The sequence below is a fragment of the Urocitellus parryii genome, chromosome 5 (assembly GCF_045843805.1).
Source record: "Urocitellus parryii isolate mUroPar1 chromosome 5, mUroPar1.hap1, whole genome shotgun sequence".
Taxonomy (NCBI): domain Eukaryota; kingdom Metazoa; phylum Chordata; class Mammalia; order Rodentia; family Sciuridae; genus Urocitellus; species Urocitellus parryii.
This window is the reverse complement of record NC_135535.1, coordinates 8,307,054-8,320,033: the sequence shown is the minus strand read 5'-3', so window position 1 is coordinate 8,320,033 and position 12,980 is coordinate 8,307,054. Positions and strand designations below refer to the sequence as shown.

Sequence of the window (12,980 nt, the reverse complement as noted above, 5' to 3'; positions counted from 1 at the left end):
CAGGAAGTATCTCCGTCCTTGGGTTTAGGGCGTGACCATAGGAGTTTTAGGGAAGTTGAGGTTGAAGATTATTAATGCTGGGATTAGGGTGTTCCTGCTGCTTGTTCCCATTGAGTTCTCGTGAGATTAAAATGGGATTTGGAAAAAGCCTCGTGGAGTAGGATTTGGGATCGGACATTTTGGAATTGCCCCTGAACGTGTGTGGAGGTTGGTGTGAGATCGGGAATAAAGAATTGCTGTTTGAACCTACAAAGCTGTGGTGCCTCCTGATTCTGGTAACTATCTGCATCTAACAGTACTCAAAATCCCAACCACCAACTATAATAATGTTATTATATACAATAACATTAAAAAAATAAAAATAAAGCCTTACTATGTGTCACTACTATATAGTAGTATAGTACTTGAATTTATGAATTGTTATAAACATTTTACATATATTAACTCATTAATACTTAAAACGAGTTCCTGAGATAGGTATTGTTAGTATTACTATTTCATGGATAAAGTAACAGGCACAGAGAGGTATGGTCACACAGTGGCAAAGCTAGGAAATCTGGCTTCCAGTCAGTTCCTTATACCTGTACTTCTCAAACTTTTTGGTGTCAGGGCCTCTTATAATTTCTAAAGACTTCAAAGAGCTTGTGTTTATGTCAGTCACATATATCAATATTTACATTAGCATTTAAAACTGAAAACATTTAAAATATGTTATCTCTTTAAAAAATAATATACCCACTATCTGCTAGCATAAATAATGTTAAGAAAAATAACAATTGTTTTCTTTTAAAAAATACACTTTTGCAAATTTCTAACATATGGAAATTTACCTTTTAGTAAATCATATCCTATTCCTCATTCATCTATTCAGAAATCATAATCAGGTAGCTTTTAAAAACTGCATTGCAGCCGAGCACGGTAGCGCATGCCTATAATCCCAGAGGCTCGGGAGGCTATAAGGCAGGAGGCAGGAAGATCATGAGTTCAAAGCTAGTCTCGGCAATTTAGCAAGACCCTGCTTCTAAATAAAATATTAAAAAGGGCTGGGGATGTGGCTCTGTGGTTAAGTGCCCCTGGGTTCAATCCCCAGTACCAAAAAATAAAATAAAACAAAATAGGATATTTAAGAAAGGCCTAACTGAAAAAGAACCACTTGAACAATAATGTAAGGGAGTTGGGGGCAACTCATGAAGCTGCTCAGGGAACAGCACTCCAGGAATGACAAGTCCAAAAGTCCTAAACAGGAGCTAAGGTGTCAGGGACAGCAATACCAACATGGCTGGTGTAAAACAAGCAAGGATGGGAAAGAGGGAGGGGAGGAGACAGAGTAGGGGAGTTCAGGGATATGGGGCAGAGCATGATAAGGACTTGGGCTTTACTTTTTTTTTTTTTTAATATATATATATATATATTTTTTAAAGAGAGAATGAGAGAGGAGAGAGAGAGAATTTTTTTTTTAATATTTGTTTTTTAGTTTTCGGCGGACACAACATCTTTGTTGGTATGTGGTGCTGAGGATCGAACCCGGGCCCCACGCATGCCAGGCGAGCGCGCTATCGCTTGAGCCACATCCCCAGCCCAGGACTTGGGCTTTTCTGTCACTGATAGCCAGTGACAGGTTCTGAGTGATATGACCTGACTTTAATTTTAAATGGATCATGTAAGTAAGTAGTAGTAGTAGTAGTTAAAGTGTTTGAATTTATGAATTTATACCCCTGTTCCGTTAAGCTGTTTTTGTTTTTGTTTTTGGTACAGGGGATTGAACCCAGGAGCACTTTACCACTGAGCCAAATCTCCTGTGTTTTTATATTTTATTTAGAGACAGGGTCTCACTAAGTTGCTCAGAGCCTCACTAATTGCTAAGGCTAGCTTTGGAGCTTCAGTTTCCTCTGTAAATTGTGAAGCTACAGATAATGCTGAGCTGTATGTAGTAAAGATCAAGACTTGTTAAACTCTGAAACTCTATAAAATTTCACTACTGAGTTTATTTTTACTAATATAGTTAATTTCCTCTCTTCTAGGCCCTCTGTATTTACCCCATGGCCATCACCACCCATTTCTGTGATTTTGTATGATATTAAGAATGCCCCAGAGGCTGGGGTTGTGGCTCAGCAGTAGAATGCTCGTCTAGCACGCATGAGGCCCTGGGTTCGATCCTCAGCACTACCTAAAAATAAATAAAATAAAAGTATTATGTCTAACTACAACTAAAAAATTAATATTAAAAAAAAATGCCCCAGACCTCTGACACCATGAGCTCAGTCAGATACTGCCCTTTAGCTTTACAAATCAAACAAAATTGGAGTTTTGGCGCTCATGGGAGCACAGGGTTTTGTTTTTGTTTTTGTTTTTTAATTATTTTTCCTTGTTATTATAAAGGAAATTCTATAAGAAATAATGCATGTGGTAATCATAAAAGTGAAGTGCCAAAAAAAACCAAGACTGTATGAATCTCATCTTCATTTAATTTGGCACTGTTTTAATGCAGCTAAAACTGTGGTTCATGGTCTTAACAGCTTGCCTCATACAAAAGGAAACAAAAAGGAGGTGAGAAAAAAGAGGAAGACGGAGATGAATTCAAATTCCTTTCATCTGGATCTTAACTCTAAGGGGACCCCAGATAAATCAATGATTCAGAGAAGAGGCAGTAAGATGTAAGTCAGAATACTGATGACAACAACTGTCTGTCTGCCTACCTGTCTTCTGAGATCATCGTCAAGGTATGAGATCACCCAGTCAGAGAAGACACAGCAAGACAAAGTCCCAGCCGAGAATTACTGCCGACCACAGTCCCCAGAGGGTGGGAAGTGAACACCCAGCACTGGTTTTCATCTCTACCTCTTAAGATGTGAGTTACTCTGAGTAGTGATAGAAACCTGCAATGGAAAACTACAAGGAGAACCAAGATTTCTGGGGGAAAATTAGCAACAGCCTCATATATTAGAGGAGTTTGATAATTTCTTTATAAAAATATTACAGCAGAAAAAATACTGGCATGGGAGTAAAGGAAATGAATTCTCCCTCCACCACTAATTAATCATGTGACTTCAGGAAATAAATTAACCTCAATGGGCCAATTGCCTCATCTGAAGTAAAGGGGAGGGCAAGGAAATACCTGAGTTTCCTTCAAACTCTAAAACCCCTTAAGTATAAGCAAAAGTATGAATTTTTTTAAGTCCACATTAATTTTAGAATATTAAGAGATCCAAAAAACAGGTGATATTAATGATTCTAAAGTTTTTCATCAGCTTTATGCACCTCCGAGCAATATGAACCCCAACAGGACTGGAGGCTGGAGGACACAGGGAAGCTACTTTGAAAAGATTTAACTCCAAACATCGAGTGTTAGTGAGGATGTGGGGGAAAAGGCACACTCATACATTGCTGGAGGGACTGCAAATTGGTGCAGCCAATATGGAAAGCAATATGGAGATTCCTTGGAAAATTGGGAACGGAGCCACCATTTGACCAGCCATCCCTCTCCTCAGTCTATACCCAAAGGACTTAAAAACAGCATACTAGGGGGTGGGGTCATAGCTTAGGTGTAGAGCACTTGTCTTACACTTGTGAGGTACTGGGTTCAATCCTCAGCACCACATAAAAATAAATAAATGAAGATATTGTGCCCATCTTTTTTAAAAAAAAAAAAAATAAACATTTTTAAAAAGCAAACTACAGGGACACAGCCACATCAATGTTTATAGCAGCACAATTCACAATAACTAAACTGTGAAACCAACCTCAATGTCCTTCAGTACATGAATGCATAAAAAAAAAATGTGGCATATATACACAATGGAATATTACTCAGCAATAAGGGAATAAAATCATGGTATTTGCAGGTAAGTGGATGGAGTTGGAGAAGATAATGCTAAGTGAAGTTAGCCAATCCTAAAAAAAAAAAATAAATGCTAAAAGCAATAAGGGAGTAAAATCATGGTATCTTCAGGTAAGTGGATGGTGTTGGAGAAGATAATGCTAAGTGAAGTTAGCCAATCCCCAAAAAACAAATGCCAAATGTTTTCTCTGATACAAGGAGGCTGATTCACAGCGGGGTAGGGAGGGGGTGCAAGGGAAGAATAGATGAACTCTAGATAGGGCAGAGGGGTGGGAGGTTACAAATGATGTTGGAATGTGATGGACATCATTATCCAAAGTACATGTATGAAGACACGAATGGTATGAATATACTTTGTATACAACCAGATATGAAAAATTGTTGCTCTATATGTGTAATATGAATTGTAATGCATTCTGCTGTAAGATATAAAAATTAATAAAAGAAGATTTAACTCCCTAGCAAAAAATGAAAAACTTACCTGCCCATGATTTTTCCTTTTTGCCTTGAGGACTTTATTAATTATCACTGACCTCTCTCCAGTCCATACTATTTTAAAACATAGTTCAGAGGCAAACTATAATGACCAGGGAAGTAGACATTAAAGAAACCTGTAGGAATTAAGTCCACAGACACCAGAGAATGAGAGAATTAGGAGACTGAAGAGACTTTTAAAAATTATTAATGAATATTTTTTAATATATAATATGCATGTAATAGAAAATATAAAATCTTGAAAAGAAATAAAGTTAAAACCAAAACATAATTCTGAGGCAATAGTCAAGAGTATAATTAAAGGACTTCAGTGTGTTAGTCTGTTCTACTTCTTAAGTTGGATGATAGGATCCATGGGTTTGGGTCAGATTTTACATATCTAATAATGCTCTATGTGTTCTTTTATATTATGGAGTATCCCCCAATAATAGTAAACTTAAAAGAGGACTCAATTGTTTCATGGAACAAAAAGTCTCTTCCTACCTCTAAGTGGAGACTTAAGATAGCAATGTGACATGTGATTAATAAGCAAGATGAAATCCCACCTCCATATATGAAGACATCAAGAGATGGAGTTCCTACCTAATCCATAGATGCCATAGAAACTGTGCATGTTTGTCCTTTGTTTGGGTCAATCTGAGGTTTTTGCCCACCATATGTTGTCTCCCTCCTGGACCAAGCAGAATTTCCTAAATAAAATCTTGCCTATGTCTTAAAAAAAAAAAAAAGTCTCTTCCATTCCAGTTCTCCACCTCTCCATGCCCCTTCCCTGAGGCAGCCACTGTTCCCATTTCTTATGGTCCTTCCAGAGATATCCTATGCAGACAAGTGGTGGGTGTGCACACATATGTGCACAGAAGACAGGAAAAAATAAACTGATTTCCCAACTGTGCCTCATCAAAATCAAGCATGTATGGTGGGATCAAAGTTCAGCTAGGAAACTGTCCTAGTCCTTTTTTCTATAAGTGAAATGCCCGACTGTTGTAGAGGTGGAAGCTGAGAGAATTTTACTGGCTGGATACAAGAACAGTGCCTTGCCTAGTCACAGTCTCACATACTAGTTGTCCAGAGCCAAGCCCTAGCACTCCTCCACTCTAAAAGACCCCAGAGTCAATGCTGTGTCCCAGTATCCCTTTGTCTGGCTTCAAAAGTTCTATACTGCCCATCTCGGATCATTCATTTTCTTATTATAATGATCTAGGTAAGGGCTGGGGATGTGGCTCAAGCGGTAGTGCGCTCGCCTGGCATGCGTGTGGCCTGGGTTCGATCCTCAGCACCACATACCAACAAAGATGTTGTGTCCGCTGAGAACTAAAAAATAAATATTAAAACTCTCTCTCTCTCTCTTCTCTCACTCTCTCTTTAAAAAAAAAAAATAAATAATGATCTAGGTAAGTTTCCATAGCAATGTCTTAATCAGAACACTTAGATCTGTCTAACAATATATAACACAGGCACTCAGGGCACACTGCACATTCTTCTACGTAAAAGAATTTCAATTTTGAAAGTCATGTTTTCAACAGCACCTGCTTTGGGCAAGGACTGGCTAAAATCAGGATTGTGGTTAGAGGATTCCTTTCTTAATGCAAGAAAAGATCTCAAAATACTTTGAAGAATAAACCTATATATTAAGGGAAGTACACCAAGACAAATTTCATAATTCTTAAAAAAAAATACTAAGTGTCTATCCTATGCCAACATCAGAAGTCAACATACAGATGAATATAATACCCTTGAGAAACTAATAATCTAAATAAGAAGACATGTAGAAATGATAATTCATGTATATAGTAAAGGTGTTACTGTAGAAAGGAGAAGGGTAATTATTCTGAGACGGGTTTCCCAGAAAGGCAGCATCTAACTGGATCCAAAGCATCAGTAAGAGCCAAGCAATGAAGACGATGAAAACCTTTACAGATACACAAGTAGGTCTCACCAAAATTTCTGAGCTCCAAATGAATGAAAACTGTTAAACAGTGCACGAGGTACCCTGAAACTTTGCTATCACATTCAGTATCTTAAAGTCTGATTTACAGTAAAAATTCTGCATCTTAAATTCTGTCTAAAGGGATTTAGTTACTTTTAAAATATGCAACAGTAGTTTCACCTATAAAGCTTATATTCATGGAAGTACAGATACTCTACTGCTAGAACATGTATGGCTCACCTGGATAAGGTCTAAATGGCTTGGCTTTTCAAAAGAATCACTGGCTTTTTGTTTGCCAAATTTTTATAACACAAGCTTTTCATTTCCTAACACAAGTGTGTTCCTCGATGGCTGTCATATTACTTTTACAATCCAGTTTATGGCCACTGTATTTCAGAACAAAATGGTAACAATCTGACAAAACCAAAACATTATCAAAGTTTTTGAACATTTCAGAATGACTTGAGATGTCAGTTTGTCATTACTCCTTCCTATACCCAGTTTCTCTGTTTTTATGAATACAAGGCAAAAGAAAAAAGTCCATGTACATACTCTTCTTGGCAGACCTTTGGTTCCACCTGTATCTAACACCTTTGTCAATTTCATCCATACTTGTCTTACATACAATTGTCCCTTGAAAGTTTTATGAAGAAGCTGATTCAACAGATGGGTAACTAGCCTGCCCAACATATGTCCAAGGAAAAACAGTTCTTAAACAAGAAAATATTGAGTACCTCTCATTCCCTTTCAGGGCTGAGAACACTGAGACTACCAGGGGAAAACAATCTTTTAACTTTGCTACAAAAAGTTACTAGACTGAGATGATCTATAATTAACAAGGTGACCAAAGGAGGAAAAGACAGTTCAAATGCTAAAATCTATACCTCAAGATAAAATATGCAGTTGCCCACACATAGCAGAGAACTGAAATATAGACAGGAGAAAAAATCCAAGTCAGTTTAACTGGGAGTTATTTCATCAAAGACAGATGGGAAACATTCAGATAAGTATACTCTCTTGTTTAGAACACAAAGCTCAACAGATTTGTGGAAGGAAAAGGAAAAGGAAAGGCAACCTGAAATACATAGCATATATGAACAGAAAACTTCAATAAGTGACTCATAATGGCTGTATATGTAAAACCAGAAAGAACAAAATGATGGCAGTATCCTTCCTGTCTGCTCCTTCCCCATCCAAAAGACTTAACTTGACAGTATCTGATCCTTCTTTGACTGATGCCTATCTGGGTCTGAAAACATACTACTTAAGTGATCCCCAAGGAGAACAGGGAGATCAATTCTGCCAGAACCAAGGAGTCTTCTTCTCCTTTAAGTGAGGCCAGTGGATGAGGAAGAGGTCCCCAAATGCCACTTGTACAAATCTTTTAGCTCTGAAACAGGAAAACACTACAGATTATATTTTAGTAGAATTCTAAAAATAAAGAGAACATTCCCTATTTTTAGATATCTGACTTACAAGCCTAAAAACCCTAAAAGTAAGAAAACATTAAAAACTAACTGGAATTTTTAAGTGTTTTAAGAGACACTTGATTTGGAAAACTATTTTTAGAGATAGAATTTCAAAAATCTTGCATTCTTTCTGTTGACTGCCTTTTTATTTAAACTTCCCCATCTTCAAATTTTGTTCCCAACCCTATGTTTTACCAACAGCATGTCCAGAGATGCTATATAAAAAAAATAAATATAAAAGTTATCATATAAAAGAAAAAGAACAGTTAAGAAAAAATTTAAAAGGTGCTTTCACAAACACAGAGTATAAATTAGTCATTAAAGACTGTAATGCCAAAAAAGACAGTAATGTATAAAACAACAAAAGCAATTTAATTATCTTTCATTAAAAGCAGTGTCAACAGCAAAAATAAAATGATTAAAGAAGACAAATAGTTTTTCTTTTCTCAAATAGATCTCCCCATTGAAGAGTCTAAAGATCAGTAAGCATGTAATTCAAAGCTATGTTTGAATAACTAGAATTTGCAGTTAGAGAAAAGACAGGGTTGTTTTAGCAATAAAAACCTGAAAATGTGTGCATTTTCTGGATCATTTATGTTTTATCTTTCTCCAAACCTAGTACAAATATGCCCAGCTTTTTTTTTTTTTTTTAAGAAGCCCGTGGCAAATGAGGTTTTCAGGAAATAAGGAAATTACCTGACTGTACAGCCATCATCAACATCTCAGGTTCCAGCAGAGTCATTCTGGAGTCTCCTCAGAAACAGCAGCCCACAAATATAATGAAGAAAATCAAAGTCATACAAAAAGGATGTTGTCTTCAGGGGCTATGGAAGGCTTTCACAAATTCAATCTCATGCCGGTGCTCAAACCAGACTGTGAGAACTCATTCCTTCTCCGGCAGTTAACAATTTACCACCCTCCAGGCAAGTCAAGATGGCACAGGAGTTGCATTACCGCTGACTGAGACCAACACGCTCCCCTAAAGACAAGTGTGGTTAAGAGCAGTGAGTGAGCTCCTCCCCTTCCATTTGTCTCTAGTGGGAGGGGAAAGACACACAGAAAGACTTTCAGAAAACTGCTTTCACTCTCTCTTTTTAATATGAGGAGGTGGGTTTGTTTCAGAACCTTGCTATATGGGACTCGGGAGTTAATGCAGTTTAAGGCCACAGATTAACAGAACCCAAACAATTCAATCTCATGAAAGAAATGGTGACATACTGATCCATTAATGGGAGATGGGGAGAGGTATTAGACACATATTAAACATATACAAATAAATATGTAAACTAAGTACATTTTCTGGAAGAGAATCCTAACAGTCTTTTCATCTGTGATATTTATAGATAACAGGCTAAGGAAGTTGAATATTTAACTACAGAAGCTCAACTATTTCTCCACCTCCACTCCAATTAAAATATCTGTTTCAAAAAGTCATCAGAATACATTCCGGAGCTGTAATCTGTTGCTCAGATCTGCCAGTCCTCTAAAAGAGCCCCTTACTTGCACCCATGTGAGACATGCTATCTGTGGACAGACAGCTTACTGATGTTGACTTTCTTAAAATACTTAATGTTCATGCTGGATATAGAGCAAATAGAAAGGCAGCTTCAATGTATGAGAATTTCCCTTCCCTGATAATGAAACTTCAGTCCTTCTTCCACTATCACAGAGCAGTTCTTCCGAATAAAAACAAACATGGGTATTTTATTGTCCAATGAAAACAAAAACCAAAATCCTTTTAAACTACGTGTATACAATTTTTTATTGTCCCAAAATTAAAAGCTCATTCATGCCCTTTGTGGTACTTTTTATTATCATATTATTTCATTATAAATAATTGTATTAAGATGCCTTTTGGCAAATTTGAGGGACTTTTAAATAGCTGAAAGCTAGAAATCCATGTTTGGTCTGTTTATCTAGAATTTCTCAATCTTTATGGTGAAGTAGCAGCCCATATCTTGAAAGCCTACTGCTGTAACCTCAATACAGCAAATACTTTAAAGCTTACATAGTCAAACAAATGATAAATGAAAGCATTAGGAGACCTTAAAAAAGAACAGTCTCTAAGTGAGTGAGAGCAATATTCTTAGAAAAGAGAAAGCAACGCAGAATTGGGGTGGGGAAGATTCTGTGGAAGAGAAAAACTTCCTTTCTTTCTCCAAGAACATGATGTTTAAAAGAAGAGCTCTATATAGAACTGTGGGAATGACTCAACTGGCAACAGAGCGGCAGCCAGTGTGGGCTGCATGCTGCTCTGAGAGGCAGCAGCATTCTCACTGGTCCCTTCTGGCACCCAAGCTCTCTGACTATCTTATGAAAAATGGGTAAATTTCAACTCAGACTACAAGAGAGTCTGGTCAGAGGTTAGCAACTGAAGGAGAAACATCCCTAAAAGGGTGGGTCATTCCTGTCTCCCTCTGTGGGCTGTACAATTTGCTGTGTGAGTTTTTTTCAAAGACACAAGTTCTCACAGTTTTATACTTAGAGAAAAATAAAGACAAATTATAAGATTTCTGCACAAAAATGGTAGGAAGGGCATAGGGTTGCTTTCCTCCTGCCAAAACTCTTCTCTTTGGGGAGAAGAGTGCTTGCAATGCTCCAAGTGTCAATATCCAGCCCTATAGGAAATACTAACAGTTGCGGAATGGTAGAATGGTAGAAATAAGAATGGTAGAAATAATAAAACAGCACATTTAAGTTGATTTCACTTCGCCACAGCAAGTCCACACCCATATGCACTTTAGGACAAAGGATCTAAAGAAAACCTATTTTTAAAATGGAAATCTAAAAAAGCAATCTTAAAAGAAGAGGAAATAAGAAGCAACAGATATTTGCCTCATTGCTCAGATTTTGCATTTACACTTACAAGCATTGGCAAAGCAATAGAATCAATGTGAAAACAGGCTTTAAAACAGGGTTCACGGGGCTGGAGCTGTGGGTCAGTGGTAGAGCGCTTATCTAGCATGTGTAAGGCACTGGATTTGATTCTCAGCAATACATACAAATACAAGAATAAAATAAAGGTCCATTAATAATTAAAATGTATATAATAATTTTTAAAAAATGGGGTTCACAATTGTAAAGTCTGAATCTCTATGGTTCAAAACAGCTTCAGTTCCACTATTTTTGGTGCAAACTGGTCACATTTCCAAAAAACAGAACTAAACTTTAATAAGGTCTCTGTACAAATGAACACAATTTTCAAACTAACAGCACAAAGGGAATGAAGGATAATGATCTTAATTTCCAATAAAATAAAGAGTTTTGCATCTAATCATAACTCTCTAGCTAATCAACACAACTTTAAGATGATCTACAGTCTCTATTAGGAACATAATATAGTAGGATATCAGTAGAGTTTTTAAATGTAGCAGTTTTTAACTGGCTATAAAGAAATGCTTTTAACAAGGTTGTTAATCATAGCAATAATATAGCTTTGTGTTTAGCTTTTGCACCCTCACCCCACAGCAGCCCATGGCCTTTAATGTTCATAATGAAGAGGAACCAGCCACGTTTGTGTAATAGTTGATCTTCCCACTGGATTTAAGGCTTTCAATACTCTCCTTAAAACTTTCCATTTTCTATTTAGGAAAATTCCTTTCTGCATTTATCATGAAAAATTATTTTAGTATTACAATATTGATATTCTTCCTTTAAAGAAAAATGCCATGAAACATATGAACTGACAGGCCACAAAACTTCAGTTAATTTTTTTTTCACTTTTTAACATGCTAAATACACATTTAAGTTAAAAATTCTGTTTAATGGCCATTTATAAATTTAAGCACTATCACTGGTCAGTTTTGTATTACAAAATAACAGTATGTTATCTGCAGTGTAAGTATAGCACATTGTCAAATTCTTTTCCTTAAGGTGCATAGTAAATGTACAGATAGTCACAGGATACTGTTGATGATGCATTACATTTCTAATCTATTATTCTTAACCTGTTATACATGTTTGCTGAGAGAAAAGAATTTTTCTAATTATCTGTAAAATTATGCTAACTTCTACAAATAGGTATTCTAAATAAAATTTTTTAAAAAGAAAAAAAAAAAAACAACTTCCCATTTCCTAAGTTTTCTTGAAAATCCCAGTTTCCTACCTCACTAACATTTCCACCAGAGTCCCAGATGGCTCCTCTTTCTCTCTCTGCCCCTCTCAGGGCCACCGCTTACATTTTTGTGTGTGTGGTACTAGGGATCCAATCCAGGGCACTTAACCACTGAGCTACATCCCCCGTACTTTTTATTTATTATTTTGAGACAAGGTCTCACTAAACTGCTGAGGCTGGCCTCAAACTTGAGGCATCTTTGGGTGTATGGCACTCACCTATAATCCCAGACTCAGAAGGTTGAGGCAGGAGGATCATGAGTTCAAAGCCAGACTCAGCAATTTAGCAAGGCCCTAAGCTCAGGGAGACCTTGTCTCTAAATAAAATACAAAAAAAAAGGGTTGGGGATGTGGCTCAGTAGTTAAGTGCCCCTGGGTTCAACCCCTAGTAAAACAAAAAACACACACAAAAAAACTTGAGGCATCTTTATTTTGTTATCTAAAAGATCCACACGTCACCTGCCTTCTGGAAGCCTAAGACCCTGTGGCTCCAGAGTTAGCCCAAATACCCTTGAAGAGCACCCCAAAGAAATAAGTTTGATCACTATGCCATCATCAAGCTCCCCCAATCACTGAGCTGGCCATGCAGATGGTAGAAGCAAACACACTTATGTTCACTGTGGATGTCAAGGCCAACAAGCACCAGATTAAAAGATCTGTAAAGAAGCTAGCTCCATGAAACTGATGTAGCCAAGGTCAGCACCCTGATCAGGCCTGACAGAGAGAGCAGCGTATGTTAAACCGGCTCCTGGTTATGATACTTTGGATGTTGCCAACAAAACTGGGATCATCTAAACAGAATACAGCTGGCTAATTTGAAACATGTAATGTTTTTACCTCTAAAAAATCTAATTATCATACTGAAATTACAAAGGTAAGATACCTGGTGTTAAGCAAAGTGAAACATCCACAAGATTAACATGACCCAGCACAGGGAAGTCGCTCCAGGTCCTGGGCAGCTTCCCTAACCTGTGTAGCTTACTACTACTGAGAAGCCTAGTTGAAAGCTACAAACTTGGGAGAATCACACACTACCATAGGTATGTTATTATTTGGCCTTAGGATAGAAGGCTATATTTTCAGCTCACTTTACAAGGTATAGTAAATGTTGAGGGCTGCAATAACCATAAATATGAAC

General features: G+C 37.1%; 1 protein-coding gene across 2 annotated transcripts in view; it reads right to left on the bottom strand.

Moving 5' to 3' along the window:
- The window catches only part of Mrtfa (myocardin related transcription factor A), a 111,806-nt gene that overhangs the window by 91,402 nt on the left and 7,424 nt on the right, over positions 1-12,980 (bottom strand). Inside the window, exon 1 of one of the 2 annotated variants that reach the window (XM_026405971.1) lies at positions 8,426-8,530. The exons of the other annotated variant lie outside the window; for it this stretch is intronic. Within the exon in view, the coding sequence (XP_026261756.1) occupies positions 8,426-8,471 (46 nt within the window). The 5' untranslated portion in view covers positions 8,472-8,530. Of the gene's footprint in view, positions 1-8,425; positions 8,531-12,980 lie in introns of those variants that run through there. 2 annotated transcript variants of the gene reach the window in all.